General features: G+C 43.0%; 1 protein-coding gene and 1 non-coding gene across 2 annotated transcripts in view; both read left to right on the forward strand.

The window, feature by feature from the left end:
• PPP1R8 (protein phosphatase 1 regulatory subunit 8) overlaps positions 1–19,708 on the forward strand; it is a 20,549-nt gene extending 841 nt beyond the window's left edge. The window contains exons 2-7 of the mRNA XM_056557285.1: positions 7,290–7,350; positions 16,426–16,579; positions 16,706–16,923; positions 18,225–18,369; positions 18,722–18,786; positions 18,897–19,708. Of these exons, the coding sequence (XP_056413260.1) occupies positions 7,290–7,350; positions 16,426–16,579; positions 16,706–16,923; positions 18,225–18,369; positions 18,722–18,786; positions 18,897–19,238 (985 nt within the window). The 3' untranslated portion in view covers positions 19,239–19,708. The remainder of the gene's footprint in view (positions 1–7,289; positions 7,351–16,425; positions 16,580–16,705; positions 16,924–18,224; positions 18,370–18,721; positions 18,787–18,896) is intronic.
• LOC130359776 (small Cajal body-specific RNA 1) lies at positions 15,701–15,848 on the forward strand. The gene has a single exon (XR_008890458.1). It is a non-coding gene; the product is annotated as a small Cajal body-specific RNA 1 (non-coding RNA).
• Positions 19,709–27,349: the final 7,641 nt, after the last annotated feature.

Here is a 27,349-nt window from a genome sequence, read left to right on the forward strand (position 1 = left end):
TACAGTGACATCACCAGGGGTTCCAGTGTATGTGCTGTTTAACCCCTATAATTCCCTTGCAGTTTTTCCAGTGCTGATCATGTAGGCACGGAGAGGGAGTCCATTATTGACAGATTAAGGCCTTACATGCAGAGGTCAATAATGATCATGTTGGCCATAGAGGGCAGTCACATGGCCCAGAGTTTTATACTGATTAAGGGATACCGCAGCTACCCTTAGCACATGATCACAGATAGCTACAACAACATCCAACATTTATTAGGTAGCCTATGGTCAGAACTGCCTCTATGGACAAGATGCAAGCTAAAGGTGAAGACTGTTATATCCATCATCCGTTTAGCCTTAAGGGTAGGGTCACCCGTGCCTTATTTTGCTACGCAATCACTTCAATGGGTAGGAAATTCGCAGCAGAAAAATACGGCACATGTGACTTAACCCTAAAGGCAATCATACGTAAAGCTGAAGTGTCAAAGAGGCACTGCTGAGCCTCCTTCCTGCCGTGACTGACAGACGTGCACTGCTCAGTGCTGGAAGACAAGCCCTGTATATCAATCAGTCAAGAAAAGGAGGGGTGAGGGAGAAAGTGGCCATCTTGCAGCTCAGCACAGCCTCTGAGCGTGATGTAGAGCTTACAGATTCTGTTTAAAGCGAACATCAGTTTTGGTACTAAGGGGTTAAAATAGACAATGCACCTTAGTTATGCGCCATCTGTTTTTTTTAAATTGAGACTTATGGGGTACTCTGACGGCGTGGTGAAAATTTTGAAGTAAGGCTGCAGGGTCAGTGCACAGAAATTAGAAACATGTCTGTAAATAGAGGGGGCAGAGTTTTAAAGTATTACTGTCATAAAAATAATAATTTCGACATGTCAAAGTTGTGGACCACACAGAGACTCACTCCTGAGATCCATTGTGATCATGAGTTATAAGCTGGGGAAGCAGCCGGTATCGCCAGCCCAGTGATCAGTATATTTCTCTGCATAGACTTTTATGTAGAAAAATGAATGGATCTCCCGGCCTGCCAGGGAGCACAACGCTATTCTACCCGCTTCCACCTCTTATAACTCCTGATCGCGGTGGGTCTTAGGGGTGAGACCCGATGCAATCAACAACTTTTGACATGTCTGATCGACAGTAAGACTTTAAAGATTACACAGTGTTATGTATGAAGGTTGTGAAAATACAGGCATTTTGGTAACTGCACTGATGCTAAACCATGTCTACTTGTACAAAGCAGCAGACTATCCCACTTGCTAATCTAATCACCACCTTTTTGTTACTCTGTTGCTTTGTATGCTCCTTCTTAGCACAGCGGAGTAGAAATGGCTTCATCAGCAGCTCATATGGATAGGACTACAGTTCCCATCATGCATTGATGACTTCTATTCCAGGCTGTAATCCTTTCCCTGTATTTCCTTGGTGAAAAGCAAGTGTCAACATTATTGTGCAAAATAAAAACACTATAAAAAAAACAAAAAAAGACAAAAACAAAAACAAACATAAAAAAAGTGTCATTTTGGGTGCTTCTGCTTCTATTCAGTGCATTGATTGGTAAAAATATATCTGTTTTGTTCAGGGCTGTAGAGTCGGAGTCGAGGAGTCGAACGAAATTTTGGGTACCTGGAGTCGGAGTCGGCAAACAATGCACCGACTCCGACTCCTACTAAATTTAGATTGGAATATAAAAAAAAAAAAAGCCAAGTTTAAATGTCCCAATTCACAAAAAGTTATAATTAATGACTTCTCTACTTTCAGAATAAAGACCAATGCATGCAGTGCCTCACGTAACCGCTTTTCATGTGCTTTGCTATATGGCACACAACGCACAATTAGGAGCGGCAATACTTCTACTTTCCATAGTGTTGTGTTCTGCTGTTACAGGGAACCCATGGGTAACCTAGCCTCTCACTGATAAGGGGTTAAGGAAATATTTTTTTTGCAGGACTAGAGACACTTGTATAAGTGAAGGGAATGGAGGGTCAATAGTTCAAGACTGAAGCTGTAAACCATTGGAAAAACTGCTGCCATTCAGCTAAGGCTATAAAAACTTGTAAAATCTATTGTTAGCTTAAAGGGGTACTCCGCACCTAGACATCTTATCCCCTATCCAAAGGATAGGGGATAAGATGTCAGATCGCTGGGGACCCCCGGGATTACCGCTACGGCACCACGCTATCATTACTGCACTGAGCGAGTTCGCTCTGTGCGTAATGACGGGCGATACAGGGGTTGGAGGCACCGTTACGTCATGGCTCTGCCCCTCGTGATGTCACGGCCAGCCCCCTCAATACAAGTCTATGGGAGGGGGCGTGGCGGTCTTCACGCCCCCTGCCATAGACTTGCATTAAGGGGGCGGGCCGTGATGTCACGAGGTGCGGAGCTATGACATTACGCTGTTCCGTCCACTGTATCGCTCTGTATCCGTCCCCCGAACTCGCTCTGTGTAGTAATGAAAGAGCGGCGATCCCGGGGGTCGCCAGCAGCGGATCCCCGGGGATAAGATGTCTAGGGGCGGAGTACCCCTTTAAACTTTAAACATGACTATGGGATTCTACTAGGGAAATCATGTTTTATAATAAATGCCCCTTCCTGGATCCTCCCACTGCCCTATCTTCAGCAGCAGATCAGCACACAAACTGTTCAATACAGTAGACTGTTGGCTTCCCAGCCAGTAGTCCTGTGGTAATGACATGTATGTTGCCTTTCTTTCCTTCAAGGAATGTATAAAATACATTCACATATTAATACAGAGGAGTCGGAGTTGGAAATACAGAAAACTCCGGAGTCGGAACATTTATCTACCGACTCCACAGCCCTGTTTTTGTTTTATTTTACTTATTTGAAAAAAAATATTATAACTTTTTGGTCAAAAATTAGAATGCTTAAAATTGTCCCCTTCTGAGCACCAATCTGGACTGAGGCAGGTAGAGATCCTCTGCCTGTCGTCTCAGCTGATCAGGACGTAAGATTGTTTCAAGCATGTGATTAGGGATGTTCCGATACCATTTTATTTTTTTTTAAGACAGAGTACCGATACTTTAATTCTAGTACTTGCCGATACCAAGTACGAGTGCTTTCATTTTAAAGGGTATCTTACACCAGGGTGACCCGGTTTCTGGCGCTGCTTATCGTGCTGATATGTGGCTTCCTTGTCGTGTGCATTGGAGGCGGCTACTGTAGTATGAGCTAGGGCTGGGTGGTATACCGGTTCATACCGAATACCGAAATTTTTGTGCTGCACGATATGAATTTTAACCCATACCGCAATACCGGTTTGGCCCCTCCCCCTCGGGAATGAATGAATTATCAGCCACTGCGCGCTGTCCCCACATCAGCGAACTAATATGTGACCCGCAAGTGCTGTTCTGCCCCCCCCCCCCCAATTATATGCCCAGCACTGTGCTGTCCCCAATGAGGTACTATTCACATGTCACCTGCAAGTGCTGCCCTCCTTGTCCTCCTGTATGTTGCGGCCGCCGGTACTGACATTGTTCTATACCAGTGGTCTTCAACCTCCAGATGTTTGGTCAGGCGCCCTCTCCTGCGTGAGTGCCTGTGCTTTGAGACATTCTTGGTAACTTTATGGCCTTTATTAAGGCCCACAGCCATAGGATACCTGATAGCCATTCTGTGAGGTCTGATGGCGAGCACACCGGGCATGCTGGGAGTTGTAGTTTTGCAACATCTGGAGGACCGCAGGTTGAAGACCACTGCTCTATACTGTATCCCTGTGCCCGGGCTGCAAAAGGTAAACAAAATAAACTTTAACTCACTTTCCCCGTCGGTCCGGACCAGCTTCCTAGGGAATGGAACTTCTGACAGCCGTCAGCTTATCACCGTCCGCAGCGATGTTCCGCCTCAGCCGGTGATAGGTTGAGCGCACTGTCATGTAAGAAGCCGGGTTCTTACATGACAGTGGGCTCAGCCTATTACCGGCCGAGGTGGAACATCGCTGCGGCTGGTGATAGCCTGACGGCTGTGGGACGTTCACGTCCCCAGCGTAAGGCCGATGTCGGATTATGCGTTAGTTTATTTTTGTTTACCTTTTGCAGCCCGGGCATAGGGATACAGCTATAGAGTGTCAGCGCTGGCGGCCGCAACAAACAGGAGGATGAAGAGGCAGCGTTTGCGGGTGACGTGAGTAGTACCCTGATGTGGACAGCGCAGCGCTGGGCTAATCATTTTTTTTTTTGGGGGAGGAGAGGGGGGAATACTGTTATGTACCGTGGAACTGCCATAAGTTACAAAAATACTGCGATGCACATATTTGGCCATACCGCCCAGCCCTAGTATGAACCAAGATTTCTCTTCTCCATTGGGCAGAACAGGGAATTTGCATTGGCAGCGAGACCGATGTCTCCGGAGCAATTACGCTGATGTTCACATGGTGAGCAGTGGTAGAAACCGGGTCACCTGCACTATCTACCTATAAATTCAAGTTAGTGCAGGTGACTCTGCTGTAAGATTGCCTTTTATAGTAGGTAGTATCCCCTTGTAGGTAGTATAGATAGTTGCAGACATTGGACAGCAGAACCCCCCTTGTAGCCAGTCGGACCCCCACCCCCTCTCTGTAGCCAGCAGGGTCCCCCCCTTATAGACAGCAGCCTTCCTTTGTAGTTGCTCACTTTCCGGTGTCATCGCTCTGCTGCCCCGTTCTCATCACTGCCGCTGCCCCGTTCTGCCGTCCGCATTATTTGGGGTGACATTTTGTCCAATTTGCTTTTTCTTCTCCCTTTTTTGGTTTAGTTCTTATACACACAAAGAGAATAAACACATGTATAGCAAAACATGTGTTACTGCAATCCTTTTCTGTGAGAAATACTTCCTTTTGTAGAAAAACTTCAGGGGTGCCGACATTTACGGCTGTATGTCAGCATCCTGTCAAATAAGGGATGCCAACATATACTGTGATGCATCCACCTTAACAATCAGACCTATTTTCGGTTTTGCTTCTAAGCCTTCTTCCTAGCCCTTTGTGGTGAAGCTGCATTCTGCCCTAAGGGTTTAAATGGGCACTGTCAATAAAATTATTTTTTTGCATCTGATACAGCAGGTAAAATAAGATTTGTAATTTATTCCTTGTTTAAAAAAAAAAATAAAAAAAAAGTCTTTATGTCACTTTCATGGCCTTTTAAATCTGGAAAACAATTACCAAACAAGCTAAACCTCTGTTCCTGACAATAGCGGGCTAAAACATAACCTTTATTATTTTGGATAAAATTCCAATGACAAAAAATCACCTCCAAACCGTGTGCACACTACCAAAACCACAATAGTTAATAAAAGCACGTGCTAGGGACTCTAAATGGTAGAGTATAGATGGTAATCGTTATTGCTGGAAGTGGAAGATAGAGAGCCAAAGGTGTTGCTGGTAGTACCCCTAGGATGTTTTAGCTTCAAAAGATGGCAATTTTCAAGCTAAAGCATCCTAGGGGTACTACCAGCAATATCTTTGCCTCTCTATCTTCCCCTTCCAGCAATATCTATTACCATCTATACCAGGGGTCTCAAACTGGTGGCCTTCCAGATGTTGCAAAACTTCAACTCCCAGCATTTCCAACAGCCATTAGCTGCAGCGTATGGCGGTCTGGGCATGTCCAGGAATGGTGGGAGTTGAAGTTTTGCAGCATTTGGAGGGCCACCAGTTTGAGACCCCTGATCTATACTCTACCATTTAGAGTCCCTACCCCCTCACTTAGTAGCACATGCTTTTATTAACTATTGTGGGTTTGGTGGTGATTTTTTGTTTTGTCATTGGAATTTTATCCAAAATAATAAAGGTTATGTTTTAGCCCGCTATTGTCAGGAACAGAGGTTTAGCTTGTTCGGTGATTTTGTTTTCCTATAACCTCGGTTTAACCTGACGCAGGGACTGCGCATTAATGATAATTGATCCCAGTCTGTGATAACCTTATAAATCTGGCCACTAGGGGTCTCCCTTCTGGTCCAGAAAGCATTCCGTCTGCTCAAAAGCACAGCCTTTGGTCTCCTGCTGGACTGGCAGGAGACCAAACTCAGGAAGTGCGGTCTGTTCATAGGCAGTGAATAATAGCACTCACTCTCCCTTTTTCATACGCAAGCAGAGAGCGAGTGTTATTCACTGCCTATGGCAGTTTGGTGTCCAGCAGGAGACCAAAGTCTGTGCTTTTGAGCAGACTGAATGCGGTCTGGACCAGAAGGGAGACCCCTAGTGGCCAGATTTATAATACCATGAAAGTGACCTAAAAAGATTTTTTTTTTTTCAGGGAGTAAATTACAAATCTTATCTATTTATTACCTGCTGTATCATATGCAAAAAAATAATTTTAATGACCGTGCCCATTTAAAAGCCTCAATGTAGTTAGCTAGTGACTACGTTTGTGCCGCTTCACGCCTCTACATATTTATTTTGCTAAACTCAGTAGAGAAGCAGACCACACTATTGAGTGCAGCAAAATAAAGTGTATTGTGGGAAGTGGCCTGAATATAATCACTAGCTGACCATGTGACGGCCATTGATATATATAGATTGAGTTTTGTGTGTATGTTCCAGCATCACTTCCTAACGGCTAAAGATATTAACATGAAACTTGGCACACATGTCACCAACAAACATATTATAAGTAATTTAACCCTTACCCACCCCCATTTGCAAGGGTTGGGGTTTTTATTCAAAGTCCCATACAAGTCTATGGGAAATGTATGTTCCAGCATAACTTCCATACGGCTGGAGATATTTCGCTAATACTTGGTCACGTGTTACTTATATGTCAAATAAGAATATATAATAGTTAAATTAACTCCTAACCTACCCCAATATGTTAAGAATGGTGTTTTTGTTTCGTGTCCCATGCAAGTATATAGGACTTCTGGTACCTTACTCCACAAGCTCTGCTCTGCATCCTGCATCCTGGTGAATGCGTCAGTCTGGCTGACAAGCCACACCCTCTCCGCATCCCATGCCCCATCTTGCAAAGACACGCCCACTCTTTAAGCCACACCCCTTTTATTTTCAGCTTACAATATCTTAACCACATCGCAGCCCCACCTGAGGATGGGATATGAGGATTAGATATGGGGACGGGATATGAGGTCGAGATATGAGGTTGTAATATGAGGGGATTTGGGGTCAGGATATGAGGAGGGGACATGGGGGTCAGGATTTAAGGACAGGATATGAGGACAAAAGCTTCCTCCTTTGTTGCTTTTCCTCCCACACAAGGATAAGGTAGGAAAAACCGGGCAGTGCCGGGTACTCAGCTAGTGTGTATATACAAATAACAAAAATAATAAATGTTTCTCTCACTATAGGGCAGGAAAACCTCCCCCAGGACTTCATCTTGATGTTGTTAAAGGAGATAAACTCATAGAGGTAAGTAGGTAGCCAACTGGGGTGTCAACTTATGTGTCTGAGTTTATGTTATTGGAGGCAGCCCACCCAGCAACATGTCATTTATGTAGGGTACTTGTTTTATACTACTTTTGACTTTACATCTACTCTTAAGAGTTGGCAGGGACTCCAACTCACTAATCCTATCTAATGAATTAAAAAGAATATATATAAATGTGTGTATGTTCCAGCATCACGTCCAAACAGCTAAAGATATTAACATGAAACTTGGAACATATGTTACTTATATATAAACAACAAAAGTCCCATACAAGTCTATGGGAAATATGTTACTGCATAACTTCCAAACGTCTGGAGATATTTCAGTAATACTGGGTCACATGTTACTTATATGTCCATTTAAAATATAGGATAGTTAATTTAACCTTTAATTACCCCCATTTGCGAAAGTCTGGGTTTTTGTTTAACTCCTTGGGGACGGAGGGCGTATGCATACTCTCTCACGTCCCGTCACTTAAGGACGGAGGGTGTATCCATACGCCCTCCGTATTTCCGATCACCGCAGCTCGCTGGGAGGCGATCGGACCGGGATGACTGCTGATATCTATCAGCAGGCATCCAGTGGCAATGCCTAGGAGGGTCCTGAGATCCCCCATGTTGGCGATCGCCGCAAATAGTCGGTCAATTCAGACAGGCGATTTGCCGCGATCCGGTCCAATCGGGTCACTGGTGACCCGATCGCCCGGTAAATAAGAATGATCGGAGCCGACCATCCTAAAGGATAGGAGCGAGGTGGCAGTGTTGCCACCTCCTCCTATCCCCTGCCATTGATCAATCAGGCTGACGACCAATGGCAGTAGGGGGCGGGGGGGGGGGGGGGTGTTAGATTACATTTCCCCTGCTCTGCACTCCGATCGAAGTCAGGGCAGAGCGGGGGGAACACTGGTGGCGAGGTGGGAGCATGGCCGGCTTACCAGCACCGGCGGAGGCTGCATCGACGCGGGCGGAGTGTGGCATGGAGAAGGTTGCAGTGAAGATCACGGTAAGTGATCTTCTCTGTGGCCTTCTAAAAGCTGCAAAACTACAACTCCCAGCATGCCCACACAGCCAAGTAGTGGTCTGTTAACTGTGGTCCTCCAGATGTTGCAAAACTACAACTTTCAGCATGCACTGACTGTCTGGGCATGCTGGGAGTTGTAGTTTTGCAACATCTGAAGTGGCACAGTTTGGAGACCACTATACGGTGGTCTCCAAACTGTAGCCCTCCAGATGTTGCAAAACTACAATTTCCAGCATGGCCAGACAGTCAGGGATGCTGGGCGTGTAGTTCTGCAATATCTGGCCCTTCATGTGTTGCAGAACTACAACTCCCAGCATGCCTGGACAGTCTGGGCATGCTTGGAGTTGTAGTTTTGCAACATCTGGTGGGCTACAGTTTGGAGACCACTACTTAGCGGTCTCTAAACTGTTCTTCCCCAGTTGTTGCATAACTACAACTCCTAGCATGCCCAGACCGTCCAGGCATGCTGGGAGTTGTAGTTCTGCAACATCTGAAGGGCCAGATATTGCAGAACAACACGCCCAGCATCCCTGACTGTCTGGCCATGCTGGGATTTGTAGTTTTGCAACAGCTGTAGGCACACTGGTTGGGAAACACTGAGCTAGAGTCTGTTTCCTAACTCAGTGATTTCAACCCGTGTGCCTCAAGCTGTTGCAAAACTACAATTCCCAGAATGGACTGACAGACCGTACATGCTGGGAGTTGTAGTTTTGCAATAGCTGGAGGCACATGGGTTGGAATCACTAAGCTAGTCAGTTTCCTAACTCAGTGGTTCCCCACCAGTGTGCCTACAGCTGTTGTAAAACTACAACTTCCAGCATGTACGGTCTGTTGGTGCATTCTGGGAGTTGTCATTTTGCCACAGCTAAAGGTTTGGGATGCCCCCCCCCCCATGTGAATGTACAGGGTACATTCACATGGGCAGGCTTACAGTGGGTTTCCTTCTACAAGTTTGAGCTGCGGCAAATTTTCCGCTGCAGCTCAAACTTACTGTGAACCCCCACCTGTGTGAATGTACCCTAAAAACACTACACTAAGAAATAATAAAAAGTAAAACACTACATATACACCCCCTTTCACGTCCCCCCCCCCCCCCAATAAAAATAAAAACGTCTCATACGACAGTGTTTCCTAAACGGAGCCTCCAGCTGTTGCAAAACCACAACTCCCAGTATTGCCGGACAGCCATAGACTGTCCTGGCAGGCTAGGAGTCTTGCAACAGCTGGAGGCACCCTGTTTGGGAAACACTGCTTTAGGGTTTTGGTGGAGACAAGCCCCATCCTTGTAACCAGGTCCGCCCCTATTGCAAATTCCTTATTTAGGCCTCAAATGCACAAGGCGCTCTCTCACTTCAGAGCCCTATCATATTTCAAGGCAACAGTTTAGGGCCAAATATGGGGTACATTTTGGGGGGATTTTCTCCCTTTTTCCCCTTATGAAAAGGTAAAGTTGGGGGCTACACCAGCATGTTAGTGTAAAAAAATTTACATTTTTACGCTAACATACTGATAAAAGGAGAAAAAGACCCCAAAAATTCCTAACGCAATTTCTTCTGAGTACGGAAATACCCCATATGTGGACGTAAAATGCTCTGCGGACGAACTACATGGCTCAGGAGTGAGAGTGCGCCATGTACATTTGAGGCCTAAATTGGTGATTTGCACAGGGGTGGCTGATCGTTACAGCGGTTCTGACATGAACACTAAAAAAAAAACACCCACATGTGACCCCATTTTGGAAACTACACCCCTCATGGAACGTAACAAGGGGTATAGTGAGCCTTAACAACCCACAGGTCTTTGACAAATTTTCGTTAAAGTTGGACATGAAATATATATATTTTTTTTCCTGAATTGCTGGCGTTACCCCAAATTTTGCATTTTCACAAGGGGCAATAGGACAAAAGCCCCCAACATTTTGGAACCCCATTTGTTCTGAGTATATAAATACCCCATACGTGGATGTAAAGTGCTCTGTGAGCGAACTACAATGCTCGGAAGAGAAGGGGCGCCATTGGGCTTTTTGAAAGAGAATTAGGCTGGAATTGAAGGCCATGTGTGTTTACAAAGCCCCCATGATGCCAGAACAGTGTACCCCCCCCCCCTACATGTGACCTCATTTTGGAAACTACACCCCTCACGTAATGTAATAAGAAGTACAGTGAGCATTTACACCCCACAGGTGTCTTGACAGATTTTTTGAGCAGTCGTCCGTAAAAATGAAAAATTTAATTTTTCATTTGCACAGCCCACTGTTCCAAAGATCTGTCAAATGCCAGTGGGGTGTAAATGCTCACTGCACCCTTATTAAATTCTGTGAGGGGTGTAGTTTTCAAAATAGTTTGCCATGGTTTTTACTGTTCTAGCATCATGGGGGCTTCCTAAATGCAACATGCCCCCAAAAACCATTTCAGCAAAATTCACTCTCCAAAAGCCCAATGTCGCTCCTTCTCTTCTGAGCCCTCAAGTGCACCTGCAGATCACTTTACATCCACACATGAGGTATTTCCTTACTCGAGAGAAAAGGGGGTTACAAATTTTGTGAGGCATTTTCTCCTGTTACTCCTTGTGAAAATGAAAAGTTTGGGGTAACACCAGCATTTTAGTGTTTAAAAATCAAATATTTCATTTTTACGTCCCACTTTAACGAAAGTTCGTCAATCACCTGTGGGGTGTTAAGGCTCACTGTACCCCTTGTTACGTCCTTGAGGGGTGTAGTTTCCAAAATAGTAATTTCTTTTTTTTTTCTGTTCTGGCACCATAGGGGCTTCCTAAATGCGACATGGGCCCCCCCCCCCCCCCCCCCCAAAAAAAAAAAAATTTCAGCAAAATTTGCTTTACAAAACCCAAATGTGACTTCTTCTCTTCTGAGCATTGTAGTTCACTGCCAGAGCATTTTACGTCCTAACATGGGGTATTTCCATACTCGGAAGAGATGGGGTTACACACATGAAAAAGTCGTCAAACACCTGTGGGGTGTTAAGGCTCACTGTACCCCTTGTTACGTGCCTTGAGGGGTGTAGTTTCTAAAATAGTAAGCCATGTGTTTTTGTTATTTTTTTTTGTTTTTTTTTGCGGTTCTTGCACCATAGGGGCTTCCTAAATGTGACATGCCCCTCAAAAACCATTTCAGAAAAATTCTCTCCAAAATGCCATTGTTGCTCCTTCCCTTCTGAGCCCTCTACTGCGCCCGCCGAACACTTGACATACACATATGAGGTTTTTCCTTACCCGAGAGAAATTGGGTTACAAATTTTGGGGGTCTTTTTCTCCTATTACCCCTTTGTAAAAATTCAAAAACTGGGTCTTCAAGAACATGCGAGTGTAAAAAAGGAACATTTTGAATTTTCTCCTTCACTTTGCTGCTATTCCTGTGAAACACCTAAAGGGTTAACAAACTTTCTGATTGTCATTTTGAATACGTTGAGGGGTGCAGTTTTTATAATAGGGTCATTTATGGGGTATTTCTAATATGAAGGCCCTTCAAATCCACTTCAAAACTGAACTGGTCGCTGAAAAATTCCGATTTTGAAAATTTTGGGAAAAATTGGAAAATTGCTGCTGAACTCCTTCTCTCTGATGTCTTCAAAAAGTAAAAACATCTCAACTTTATGATGTCAACATAAAGTAGACATATTGTATTTGTGAATCAATATATTATTTATTTGGGCTGTTTTCCTTACAAGCAGAGAGCTTCAAAGTTAGAAAAATGCTATTTTTTTTATTTTGTTCATCAAATTTTGGAATTTTTCACCAAGAAAGGATGCAAGTATCAACAAAAATTTACCACTAACATAAAGTAGAATATGTCACAAAAAACAGTCTCTGAATCCAAATGAAAAGTAAAAGCATCCCAGAGTTATTAATGCTTAAAGTGACAGTGGTCAGAATTGCAAAAAATGCTCCCGTCCTTAGGGTTATAATGGGCTCCGTCCCCAAGGGGTTAAAGTCCCATGCAAATCAATGAGAAATGTATGTTCCCACATACCTTCCGTACGGCTGGAGATATTTCAATAATACCTGATACACATATATTACTTATATGTCAAATAAAAGATATGATAGTTAAATTAACCGTTACCTACACCCTTATATAAAAGATGTTTTTTGTTTTTTTTAAAGTCCCATGCAAGTATATGGGACTTCCAGTACCTTACTCTACAAGCCCCACTCTGCATCTCCTGGTGAATGTGTCAATCCGGCTTGCAAGTCACACCCTATCTCAGACACGCCCACATTTTAAGCCCCACCCCTTTTATTATCTACTTTTTTTTTTTTTGCGTCGGGATGGCAGGATGGGATATGACAACAATATATGAGGACAGGATATGAAGTCAAAAGCTTCCTCCTTTGTTGATTTTCCTCCCCAACAAGGATTAGGAAGGGGGAAAAAAAAACGGGCAACGCCGGGTACTCAGCTAGTGTGTGTATGTATGTATATGTGTGTGTGTGTGTGTGTGTGTGTGTGTGTATATATATATATATATATATATATATATATATATATATATATATATATATATATATATATAATATTATATCTCAACGTGTGTGTATGTTCCAGCATCACTGCAAAACCGCTAAAGATATTAACTTGAAGTTTGGTACACATGTTACTTATGTCCACAACAAACATAGGATAGTTAATTTAACCCTTACCCACCCCCATTTGCGAGAGTCGAGATTTTATTAAAGGTCCCGTACAAGTCTATGGGAAATATGTTACTGCATTACTTCCAAACAGCTGGAGATATTTCGATAATACTTGGTCACATGTTACACATATATATATATATATATATATATATATATATATATATATATATATAATTAGTTAGGAATAGCCGTATTAGTCCAATAAAAAAGGTATTACAAGATACTGCAACTACCGATGATACACCCCTGCTCCCCCTCCCCTGTCTAGTCTTATCTTCAGTCTATGGCTCTATAGTAAAATTGTCTGTCCAGCGTAACCACTATTCTCACCTCTGCTCTCCAGCCCCCCCCCCCCCCCCCTCATCCTTATCTGTATCTATCGTCCTATTGCTATACAATTTATGGCCCAACTTAATGTCCATTCTCCACTAATGTTGTTTTAACCCCTGCATATTTTGTGAGATAGAACCTGTGTTTTCTCCTTGTGAGCTCAGAAATGCTTATGACTTGATAAAGGGAGGAATCCCGAAAGCTTGTCTCTACAAAATCTTGTTAGTCCAATAAAGAAGGTATTACAAGATACTGCAACTACCGATGATTTTGCTTTATATATATATATATATATATATATATATATATATATATATATATATATATATAATAGTTAAATTAACCCCTAACCTGCCGCCATATGTGAAGGATGGGGTTTTTGTTTCAAGTCCCATGCAAGTGTATAGGATTTCTGTTGCCTTACTCCACAAGCTCCACTCTGCATCTCCTGGTGAGTTTGTCAGTCCGGCTGGCAAGCCACTCCCTCCCTGCATGCCATGTCCCATCTCACAGGCATGTCCCCCTTTAGGCCACACCCCTTTTATTTTCAGCTTACAACATCTTTACCACTACGCAGCCTCACCTGAGGATGGAATATGAGGATTAGAAATGAGGATTAGCTATGGGGTTGAAATATGAGAACAAGATATGAGGACAGGATATGAGGTCGGAATATGAAGAGGGGATTTGGGGGTCAGGATAGGAGGAGGGGGATATGGGATCAGGATAGGAGGAGGGGATATGGGGGTCAGGAGGAGAAGCACTGTGTGGCAAGATTCCAGATCCATTTGGGTGCTCAGCTTCAGGAGCAGACCAACTTCCACTAAATGAAAAGTATATGAAAAATATGGGAGGAAATATATGGGTCCATCACAGGAACTACGGTCATACGGAACAAGAGCATATTACTAGACATAAGAAAGGATCAACTTGAGTGTGTCTCTGGCTGCACGATTGCAATTCCGGTACACACTTTGAGTGCCAAACCAGTGAACCCCAAACTCTTGGGGTCACTGAAAGGCAAAAGGTCCCTAATCAAATGTCCTGGTAACTGTATTTAAACAGTATTAGAACCAGCGTGGCGAACCGTTACTTTAGTTCCAATGTCACTGCATTACATTCATACAGGGCCCACCTTCCTATTTTAAATAATATAAATAATGAAAAAAACCGAAATTGCTTATCAAGGATATGCATGCTCACTACATACAGTTACTGTATGCCTCATAAGGGAATTAATATAAAGTACAAACAATTCATTATTATAAAAATGTGTTTTTTATTTTTTTAAAAGACAACTATCCATCCGCTTATACACCATGTGATATAGTCCATCCATAATCGTATAAATAAAATGTAGATATATTCCTCTGGTTTTGTTGTACGTCGTACCTGTAAAATATGAAAACCATAATCAATAAATAGGGTAGTCCATATATATATATATATATATATATATACATATATATATATATATATATATATATATATATATATATATATATATATATATATATCACATACCCACAAGATCTTTCACAGCATGTTAGGTGTGATCTTGAACTCCACGTTGAGACCACCCTACAACAGTTCATTTTATTCTTGGGAGTGCTGTTTTTTGTCTATATTTATATGTGTGTGTGTGTGTGTGAGTGTGTGAGAACAGGAAAGTGCTTTAGTACCTTACACTATCACCACGTTGCAGGGTTCCTTTTTCACCCTCTTTCTTGACTGATTAACGTATAGGGCAGAGAGGGGAGGGCAGAAGCTTTAGCACAGCCTCTTTGACACTTGAGCTCTGAGTGTGATCTAAAGCTGACAGATTCCCTTTCAGCTGTAAAAATACAGGATTATGCAAATCGGAATTTAAGATTTCAGTAAGTGCAGATTTATTATATTATATGACCACAGCCGGCGATCCACCAAAAAAGCCTGGCATATTGAAATGTCTAATGACCAATCCCCTTTCTCCCTACAGCTGCCTCCAGGGAACAGTTGGAAGACCCGTATACACATTAGATTGCTGTTAGACCATGCCAGTTTTCACCACCTATAGTAATCTAATGCATGTAATCAGCTTTAGTTCTATTTCCCCATCCCCACAGTACTGGCAGCTGGTTTACAGGATAAGGCAAGCACTTTGTTGTCATCACATAAATCCATGTATCACCTCCTTATCTCAGGAACACAGAACCTTTTATTTTGTTGTCTGACGTTTGTGTGTACCATTTCCCTTTATTGTAAAGTGCTAACAAAATTTCCTCTTCTATATCATTTCAGTGATTTTTCTAGATAGCACTAAGAAGTTTTCCAAAAATTTTTCCAGTGCACTTGATACTTACCTAGATATCTGCTCTGGTTCATCTCCAGGGTATCCGTGGTATCTGGGTCCTAGAAGTGCTATAGTAAATGCCGTAAGAATTTAAGCTCAGTGTGTGGAGTGACACTCTGGGTTATAACTTATTGTACAGATATTATTGTAATATTTCTCTATACTATAAATGGAATTTTTTAAGGCTTTATCTGATGCCTAATTGTTTACTTTGGACTATTTTTATCATTCCTTTACATAATTTTTTTTTTTAATCATAACTGATTAGAAGTAATCACAGGCATTAGGCAGCTGTCATGCATAGGACAGTAATAAGCTAACACCACAGTGGGCCCCCAAACACTCGACCTTCATAATTGTGAGCTTTTATCTCTTTTGAGCATGTATATTATATCACTAATCATACCAATGTCATATTATAGTGACTGTCTGAAGGCCCCTGAAGACGTAGTAGGTGGTTTATCAAAACCTGAGGAAGAGTGAAATAGGTTGCCCATAGCAACCAATCAGATTGCTTCTTTAATTTGTAAAAAAAGGATACATACCTCTATATTGTGTATGCATAGTCAGGTGTACATGGTTTTGTCTTTTAAATAATTTTCTTTCTTAAAATACCCTTACTTTTTAATGCCAATTGGCATGGGATTTGTTAATCTTATTTTCTGTTTTTGTTTTATTTTTTTGTTCTTAAACTTTATATTTCTCAAACTTCCTACAGAAACTTATTATTGATGAGAAGAAATTCTACTTGTTTGGAAGGAACCCAGATATGTGCGACTTTACGATCGACCATCAGTCTTGCTCCAGAGTTCATTCAGCACTAGTCTATCACAAGCATTTGAAGCGAGTCTTTCTAATAGATCTCAACAGCAGTGAGTACATACTGTATAAGATTATGTTCTGAATAATTTGGATAAACTAAATTTTGAACATCTTTATTTCACTGTCCAATAAAGAAACGTTTTGTGTTTTGTTTTTTTTTCCTCATTTTTTTTCAGCTCATGGAACTTTCCTTGGCCATATCCGCTTAGAACCCCACAAGCCCCAACAGATCCCTATTGACTCCACTGTTTCGTTTGGTGCTTCAACACGAATGTACACACTTAGGGAGAAGCCTCAAACTCTTCCATCTGCATTGAAAGGAGATGATAAAGCTGGGGAGGATGATGAGTTGAAAGGGCTTTTGGGCCTTCCAGAGGAGGAGACAGAATTGGATGTAAGTTTGTTTATATCTAACATAGCTGGGTGTTATTGCTTATTTACGTCTATGTTCAAGGTAGGGTGCTGTTTTAAAGTAATACAGCAATAGATTTAAAAAGGTATTCAGCATTTTATGTTTTTTTTTTCTTTTCTTTTTGTGTTTGGTCATTAAGTTGGTCATTTTGCGTTAGGTCATCACACAGGGCACATCCACTAGATTAATAAATTAGGCTAATGTTAGGAAAATGTATTTTATTGTGGTTATTATAACTTCATAGGTGTATTAACTCACTCTTTTCAGGGGCTCCAAATGTCTTGTTAGGGTGCATTCACACACACAGAATCTGCTACGGATTTGAAGTTATCAAATCTGCATTTGTGGATCCCCAACTGCAGATTTTACTAGACAATTCTCATGTACTTTTGACTGCTTTGTAAAATCCTCAACTGCATATCAGTAATTGCGCATCCAGTGTGTGTGTGTGTGTGTGTGTGTGTGAGAGAGAGAATACCCCCTTAAAGTGGTACTCCACCCCTAGACATCTTATCCCCTATCCAAAGGAAGTCCCCCAAAATTGAAGCCCCATTGACTTTAATGGGATTCTGCTGCATAATTCCGCAAAATATAAGACTGGTGTTACATGTTTGCTGAAAGTGGAATTTCCACTGTCTGAATAGGACTGTGGAATCCCATTGTAATTAATGGGCAGTACATTTTGGCGGATTCTCCGGCTGAATTGTGGTTAGAGCTGAGAGGGAAAGCTTAATTTACAGGCAGACTGTAAGCCGCCCAGGCTTTCTCAGGCTCTCTCTCTTTCCTGCCCATAACAGATGCCCAGCTTCAAGTCCTTTGTTCTGTCCTGGGCTTACTAGTCAGATTTCACCTGACAACAGGCCATGGACAGCAGATTGCGGGAAAGAAAGGCAGATGCCTAGTAGCCAAAATGTAGGGCTGTTTTTCTGGGCTAAGGTGTCATTTTTGGTAAATGAAGCAATACACTAGTTGCTGCAGCGGTTTGTCAAGCTAATCTTAGCAACCAGACTGTTTAAAGTAATATAATAGCTGAAGAGAACATGAGCTGACAGTCACAATAAGCAGTAGACAAACCATGCCATTCCCTACCTGAGCCTTTAGTAAACAGATTACTCCAAAAACTGAACTAGACAACATGTTTACTATTACATCCTACACTGTAATAAATACATGACTATGCTATACAGGGTTTGAGGTGGAAGTTATGCACATTAGATTGAGAAGTCATTTTAAATGTGAAATGTCAGTTCCTACTTTTTACTTTCCTACTTTGTCCTTTGCAGAATCTTACAGAGTTCAACACAGCTCACAACAAGAGAATATCCACACTTACCATAGAAGAGGGAAATTTGGACATCCAGAGATCTCGGAGAAAAAAGAGGAGTTACAGAGTCAGCTTTAGTGAAGATGATGAAATTATAAATCCAGGTGAACAGATGCATGGCAGGCCTTATAAACATTACAGGATACCATTCAGGGCCCTTGATGATTTGTCATTTCCCATCTTAATGTTGTGGTTTCTGTCAACTCTCACAAGGTTTTCTTTTTAGGTTTTGCTTTTCTGAAGTAGTAAATGAAATGAATTATGAGCTTTTATAGTACGAGTATATGCTGGTGATTTTATTCTCATCTGCTTTATGGACATAAATTGCCTCTCGTGTTTCGAAAACAATCTTGCATACGCCAAACTAGAGTCTCCTCCAAAAACACATTTCCCAAATAAACTTACTCTCACTTTAAACTATATACAAACTCTTAAACAACTGCTCTTTTCTAACAGAGGATGTGGATCCTTCAGTTGGTCGCTTCAGGAACATGGTGCAGATAGCTGTAGTTCCAGTCAAGGTATGTTAGCCAGATTTTAGTTTCTCCTCTACACAGTCTCTGTCTGCCTCTCACTCTTATATATATATAATGCAATTTTACCTTACAAATCTGTTTTGATAATCCCACAGAAAAAGAAAATGGAAACATCTGGCTCCCTTAGCTTGGAAGACTCTGTGGGACGACGTGTGCAGAATTTCCCGTTTTCTGGAGGCTTGTATGGAGGTCTTCCTCCTACTCATGCAGAATCAGGAGCACAGACAGCTGGTGGCCATGGCACAGCTCTGATGGGTGGCATGCCTTTCCCTAACTTGGCACCAGAAGTGGATATAGCACCAACCACACCCACAGCTGCCCCCATCACGGCTGCCCCTACTTCATCCAGCTTCCCTGCAGATACTGTTAATGAGCCTAAGAAAAAGAAGTATGCAAAGGAAGCATGGCCTGGGAAAAAGCCTACACCCCTTATCTAAAAGACAAATGCAGACTATTATGTAATGGGAAAAGAAAGCAGAGTCCTTTTACACAGAAGTTGTTGCTTTTGTGCTGGCCACCATTGTGGGCTATGATAAAAAAAAACTGAAACAAAACCTGGACCTCCTAGGTGACATTTTTTGATAAACACCAATTGCTCTGTATTAATGCTCTATAGATCCCAGTAGCCAATCTTCTGCACTAGGGAATGCAGGGTACTTTCTACACTGCTTAGGAGCACTCCTCTCAATGTCCACAATTTCATTGTAGGCACCTGGATTGTCAGTCCAATAGGAATCAATCCCTTGCAAATGGAGGCCAGACAGAACTCGCCTTTCACCACCGAAAGAAAAGTTTTTTTCCCTTTCTGGACAATAGGCTATAACCCACATGCAATATGTACAGTTTAAGTTTTGTATATGTCAAGTGGTTTTAACAATCCGTAAAATTAGATCTACTTTCACTCTAACTCCACTAAGTTTGTCTTTTATTATAAAGCTTTTTTTATGGCACCTTCTTCTTCTTAAGGAGTTAAAATGTTTAGTAGCTATATCTGCCAGACCATGGGATTCAGTGACATAAATTGAATTTTTTTTTAATGGGAATATGGCCATTGATCGTCCTTCATTAGTGTGGATGATTGTATGTGTTGTGAAGGTTGCTGTTTTCATGTTAACCAGCTAATAATGGGGAAATGCATTTCCATTGGAACAAATTTTTGTTGTATTTTGCATTACATTGTTTTTCGCATTATTTTTTAAAAATTTTTTGGAACATTCTCCATGTGAAGTTTGGGGTCGGTGGGTTCCATTTCACTGAAAAAAACTGAAAAAAGCATGTTAATAATGTAAGGGTGTATTCACACATACAGTATCCTGTGCAAATTTGAAGCTGAAGATTTTCTGCTGCAGAGTTCAGTGTAGACTAAATGAACACAGTTTAACACTCTACAGTTTTTTTTTAATGGAATATGTTTAGAGACAAAAACTGAAAAAATGGAAGTCTGCTCAAAATAGTTTTATTGGGTCTGTTTTACTTTCTGGTACTTGTGAAGGAGACTTGTGCATTCTGCAGTGTTATGATAGCTGTATACAATACAGGGACTTGGATGAACCCATTGTAGTCAATGAAGTGTGTTAGAGTACAGAGATACCTGTTTGAAAGCAGATCTGGCATAGCTGTCATGGTGCCATTATAAACTGAAACCATGCTGTGGTTGTGAAAAGAGCACAAATCGTTCCTTCTTTCTTTATAATGGGCTGTTGACTTTAAACTATACTTATTAAAAGGGTCTTTTTACCTATAAGCTGATGAATGTGCCCCTGCTTGGCTGCTAACAATCAGCTATGATCAGTGGTGGGGACTTGCTAGTGGATGAAATCCTCTACATATGACGTCAGCCAATGCAGTGCTAAAAACAAGTAGGATGGATGTCAATCGTCGAGCAAGAGAAAGGTTTTAGAGCTGTACTTGGCAGACTTGTAGCACAGACTCCCTGACTTGAGGATGCCTGGAGACTGCTCTGATGACTTCAGCAGGGCAACTGTTAATCAGACCTTAGCACCAGTATGTTTCTAACACATTTTTAATGACCTACACCCTGTTTCCAGCAGTTTCAGATTACATTTCCAAGTGCAGGGACCACTGGCTATATCCTAGGGTGCTAGGCCCTTGTGGGCCTGCACCTTACTCATTGACGGCAATGCAGTCCACTCAGAATTGCTCAGAAAAAATAACATGTTCATTTTTTTATTTTTTATTTTTTTTATTTTTTGCAAGGTCCAGAATTCCCCCCTTGTGAACATAGCCTTAGAGTTCTATTTTTCTGCAGCACCACAGCAGTGGAAACTAAGCATTTTCTATGTCTATCCACATCAGTTGCCATCTAGATTGAAAGATTCCCGTTGTAACCATTCTTTGCTCCAACAAATAGTTGCAGGTCCTGCACAAGGGATTTCCTTCCATTAACTAAGTGTTAAAAAGGGTATCTGAAAATGGGCAGTCTGAACGGGACAAATCATTTAAACACATGCAAAAACTGCATGATATCTGTGTCTTTTCATTGGTATTGCATGATAGGTTGTCCTTTTATATTATCAGAAATAGGTCTAATTGACATGTGGCTGGCGTTGAGCTCCATTCGCGGTTTGTTCAAATGACTAGAGTTGAGCTGGGTGCAAAAAAAAAAAACAGCAGGTCTCACTTTTTTTTCTCTCTTTGCTTAACTCCTGCAAAACACACTAGACAAAAACCCGATGGACCCCATTCAAAGTAAATATGACCAGTTGGTGTCATTTTTGCAATGGATGGTCCAGCTCTGTTGTTTTACTGAAACACAACCTTAGAGGGGTGCTTCTTCGCTTATGCTGTAGAGTGGTTTAAAGTGTAACTTGTGCCTTATACGAAATTCCAGACATTTTGTAAGCCACATCGTTTGAGACAGTGAGCTGCGCATGGCCATTGTGAGTACAGTTGCAAATCCTAAACCAAGGTATGTGTTCCAAATGATTTAGATAGGATGTCTGTGTTATAAAAAATACCATAATCTGTGTTGTTTTTGTACAAAATAGGTCCTTAACAAGGGGTCGGTGTATTTGCTATTTCTACACACATTCTTTTCTTTTAACCCCTTCAGGACGGAGCCCATTTTGGCCTTAAGGACCGGAGCGTTTTTTGCACATCTGACCACTGTCACTTTAAACATTAATAACTCTGGAATGCTTTTAGTTATCATTCTGATTCCGAGATAGTTTTTTCGTGACATATTCTACTTTAACATAGTGGTAAATTTTTGTCGATACTTGCATCCTTTCTTGGTGAAAAATCCGTAAATTTGATGAAAAATTTGAAAATTTTGCATTTTTCTAACTTTGAAGCTCTCTGCTTGTAAGGAAAATGGATATTACGAATACATTTTTTTTTGGTTCACATATACAATATGTCTACTTTATGTTTGCATCATAAAAGTGACGAGTTTTTACTTTTGGAAGACACCAGAGGGCTTCAACGGTCAGCAGCAATTTTCCAATTTTTCACAAAATTTTCAAACTCGGTATTTTTCGGGGACCAGTTCAGGTTTGAAGTGGATTTGAAGGGTCTTCATATTAGAAATACCCCATAAATGACCCCATTATAAAAACTACACCCCCCAAAGTATTCAAAATGACATTCAGAATGACAAAATGACACCCTTTAGGTGTTTCACACGAATAGCAGCAAAGTGAAGGAGAAAATTCACAATCTTCATTTTTTACACTCGCATGTTCTTGTAGACCCAATTTTTGAATTTTTACAAGGGGTAAAAGGACAAAATTTTTACTTGTGTTTGTAGCCCAATTTCTCTCGAGTAAGGACATACCTCATATGTCTATGTAAAGTGTTCGGCGGGCTCAGAAGGGAAGGAGCGACAAGGGGATTTTGGAGAGTACGTTTTTCTGAAATGGTTTTTGGGGGGCATGTTACCTTTAGGAAGCCCTTATGGTGCCAGAACAGCAAAAAAAAAAAAAAACACATGGCATACCATTTTGGAAACTAGACCCCTCGGGGAATGTAACATGGCATAAAGTGAACCTTAATACCCCACAGGTGTTTCACGACTTTTGCAAATGTAAAAAAAAATAAAAATTTTTTTTACCTAAAATGCTTGTTTTCCCAACATTTTTTTATTTTTAAAAAGGGTATTAGCAGAAAATACCCCTAAAAATTTGAAGCCCAATTTCTCCCGATTCAGAAAACACCCCATATGGGGGTGAAAAGTGCTCTGCTGGCGCACTACAGGTCTAGGAAGAGAAGGAGTCACATTTGGCTTTTTGAAAGCAAATTTTGCTCTGGGGGCATGCCGCATTTAGGAAGCCCCTATGGTGCCAGGACAGCAAAAAAAAAACCCCACATGGCATACCATTTTGGAAACTAGACCCCTCGGGGAACGTAACAAGGGGTTAAGTGAACCTTTATACCCCACAGGTGTTTCACGACTTTTGCATATGAAAAAAAAAATTTTTTTTTTACCTAAAATGCTTCGTTTTCCCAAAAATTTTACATTTTTTAAAAAGGGTAAAAGCAGAAAATACCCCCCAAAATTTGTAACACAATTTCTCCCGAGTACGGCGATACCCCATATGTGACCCTAAACTGTTGCCTTGAAATACGACAGGGCTCCAAAGTGAGAGCGCCATGCGCATTTGAGGCCTAAATTAGGGACTTGCATAGGGGTGGACATAGGGGTATTTTACGCCAGTGATTCCCAAACAGGGTGCCTCCAGCTGTTGCAAAACTCCCAGCATGCCTGGACAGTCAACGGCTGTCCGACAATACTGGGAGTTGTTTTGCAACAGCTGGAGGCTCCGTTCTGGAAACAGTGGCGTACCAGACGTTTGTCATTTTTATTGGGAAGGGGAGGGGGGCATGTGTATACGTAGTGTTTTTTACTTTTTATTTTATTTTTTGTGGTAGTGTAGTGTATTGTTTTTTGGGTACAGTCGCATGGGCGGGGGGTTCACAGTAGTTTCTCGCTGGCAATTTGAGCTGCAGCAGAAAGTTTGCGGCAGCTCAAATTTGCAGCCAGATACTTACTGTAATCCTCCGCCCATGTGAGTGTACCCTGTACGTTCACATTGGGGGGGGGGGGGGGGGGGGGGGACATCCAGCTGTTGCATAACTACAACTCCCAGCATGCCCGTTGGCTGTCGGTGACTGCTGAGAGTTGCAGTTTTGCAACAACTGTAGGCACACTGGTTATGTATCACTGAGTTTGTGACCTAACTCAGTGTTTCACAACCAGTGTGCCTCCAGCTGTTGCAAAACTACAACTCCCAGCATGTACGGTGCATGGTGTACATTGACTGCTGAGAGTTGGAGTTTGCAACAGCTGGAGGCACACCGGTCGTGAAACACTGAGTTAGGTAAAAAAAAAAACTCAGTTTCACAACCAGTGTGCCTTCAGCTGTTGCAAAACTACAACTCTCAGCAGTCACCGACAGCCAACGGGCATGCTGGGAGTTGTAGTTATGCAACCAGCAGATGCACCACTACAACTCCCAGCATGCACTTTAGCTGTTTGTGCAAGCTGGGAGTTGTAGTTATACAACAGCTGAAGGTACACTTTTCCATAGAAAGAATGTGCCTCCAGCTGTTGCAAAACCATAAGTCCCAGCATGCCCATAAGGGAATGCTGGGAGTTGTGGTGGTCTGCCTCCTGCTGTTGCATAACTACAGCTCCCAGCATGCCCTTTTTGCATGCTGGGAGCTGTTGCTAAGCAACAGCAGGAGGCTGTCACTCATTTCCAACGATCCAGACGCTGCAGGTCAGTCCCGCCGCCGCCGCTGCTCCTGGGGCCCCGATCCCAACATTAACGCCGGGGATCGGGGTCCCCAGCACCCGGGGTGCACGTCCCGCACCCGCTCACGTCCTCCAGAAGAGGGGCGGAGCGGGTGCGGGAGTGACACCCGCAGCAGGCACCCTGATTGGTCGGCCGGTAATCCGGCCGACAAATCAGGGCGATCGTGAGGTGGCACCACACCCCTGCATGCTCTGGCTGTTCGAACAGCCAGTAATTCCGGGTCATCGGGTCACTGGAGACCCGATTGACCCGGAATCGCCGCAGATCGCTGGACTGAATTGTCCAGCGATCTGCGGCGATCGCCGACATGGGGGGGCATAATGACCCCCCTGGGCGATATGCCGGGATGCCTGCTGAACGATTTCAGCAGGCATCCAGCTCCGGTCCCCAACCGGCTAGCGGTGGGGGCCGGAATTCCCACGGGCGTATGGATACGCCCTCGGTCCTTAAGGACTCGGGATGCAGGGCGTATCCATACGCCCTATGTCCTGAAGAGGTTAAGCTGACTGCAGACGAAGTGATTATGTACTTAGTATCTTTACTCTTAAATGTTAATGAGGCCATAAGCATTTATCCTTTTTTTTTTTTTTTTTTTTTTTTTTTTTTTTTAACCCCTTTAAAGACATCAGACGGAAATGTACATCCTGGTGCGCTGGTACTTAACGCACAAGATGTGTATTTACATCCTATACATGAAGCGAGCACAGGCGAGCTTGATGCACTGCAGGTCCTGGCTGCTATCAGCAGTCAGGGACCTGCCGGCAATGGCAAACATCAGCAATCGCACTGATGCCCACCATTAACCCCTCAAATGCTGTGATCAATACTGATCACAGCATTTGCTGCAATGCAGCCTTTTTTTATGGCTGATCGGATCGCCTGTGGCACAACAGCAGGCATCTGTTCAGCCAAGATGGTAGAAGGTGTCCTTACCTTTCTCAGGCTCATCACGGGTCTTCTTCTCTGGTCGGCCTTCCAACCCCTGCGATTTTCTAAACAGAGCCCCTGGCTCTTGCCAGGAATGAGACGTGTCAACCCCAGCATGAAGCGGTGGCCGACACACCCCCTCCATGTATCTCCAGAGGAGAGCCGTTCGGCTATCTTCGGCTCTCCCATAGAGATATGGAGGGTGCGTGTCGACCGCTGCTTCATGCAGGGGTCAACCAACTCTGTTCAAAGGGAAGGCCAAAGCTCCTATATGCCATGCTCCCATGGCCCCTTAAGGAGATCGTGCCTCCTCAGTCGGACCCCCCCCCCCTCCCCCCCCGTACTCTAAAACATATTCCCCCCGCACTCTAAAATGTACTTCTCTCTTAGAGGACATCTGCAGCAATAAAAACTTATCCCCTATCCACAGGATGGGGGATAAGTGTCTGATCGCGAGGGGTCTGACCCCTATGTGATGCGCCAGCTAATGCGCGTAGGGTCGAGCTCACTGAGCTTAACGGACACTCCCCCCTCCATACAGGTCTATGGGAGAGGCGGGGTGGCACGAACGCTGCCTCCCAGTCTCTCCAATAGAGATACATGGAGGGGGAGTGTCAGAACACAGCCTATTGTGGCCTTGAAGACACAGCTAATAAAAATTTTGCGTTGGGCTTTTTCTCTGACGCTCTTCATTGGGGGACACCTAACTGATGGGTATATGCTCTTGCCACTAGGAGGAGCTGACACTAGGGAAAAAAAAGTTGGCTCCTCCCTGGCAGGATATGCACGCCCACCTGCAGTGAGGTAATCAGTTTTATCTGGTATCAGCAAGGAGGCAAGACACATGTCTGGGTGCTCCCCAGACCTGGTCTTTTTTTATTATTTTCTAGTGAGGGCTGTTTAGTTAGATTCTTTTACTCCCTTTTATTTCCTCTTTTTCAGGTGGGGGTTCAGGAACACAGCGTTCACTGCTCCCCCATTTGGGGTTAAGGGGCACAGGCATCGTGGATGTACTGTTAACCCCTTCCCGCCTGGGGTTGTACCTCATGGGTCCGGGTCCCCCTCTTTTCCCTGCTCGTCCTGTCTGTCTCAGCATGATGTGATGCAGGTGACTAAAAAGCTGGCTGAAGACTTCTTTCAGGTGACCCTGACATATCTATTTTCTTTTCTGGGTCTCCCCAGAGGTCTGCCTTTTCCTTGGCGTCCTAGTCCATCTTCCTAGACGGGCGATCTTCTGGGAGCCCAACTCCTGGTCTTAGTTTGGTTCTGACCTGGGGGCTCGTCTGCAGGCCTTGTGGACACGTGAGTTCAGTCTTGGGACTGATTCCTTTTCTCTGGTGGTTGTTTTTTCCCCACCCTAGTGGACTGCTTTGGTACGTCCCATCAGTTAGGTGTCCCCAATGAAGTGCGTCAGAGAAAAGGAGATTTTTGTACTCACCGTGAAATCTCTTTTTCAAACCTCTCATTGGGGGACACCGAACCCACCCATTTCTTTGTCTTTTTTCCGGATGATTCTTTCCGGTTCTTGCGTTGTCTCTCCGGGATTCTTTTCTAGGGTCCTGTCGGATGTGTTTCTTGTTGGCTTCTCCTACTGCTTTGTGACAAAACTGATTACTTCACTGCAGGTGAGCCAGGGAGGAGCCGACTTTTTTCCCCCTAGTGTCAGCGCCTCCTAGTGGCAAGAGCATATTCCCATCAGTTAGGTGTCCACCAATGAGAGCTTCGAGAAAGAGATTTTACGGCGAGTACAAAAATCTCCTTTTTTTTCTGCCTTTTCTTCCTCCTTGCCTTTAAGAGCCATAACTATTTTTTTCCATTCACAGGTCCAGATGAGGGCTTGTTTT

This window comes from Hyla sarda, chromosome 2 (assembly GCF_029499605.1).
Source record: "Hyla sarda isolate aHylSar1 chromosome 2, aHylSar1.hap1, whole genome shotgun sequence".
Classification (NCBI taxonomy): Eukaryota; Metazoa; Chordata; class Amphibia; order Anura; family Hylidae; genus Hyla; species Hyla sarda.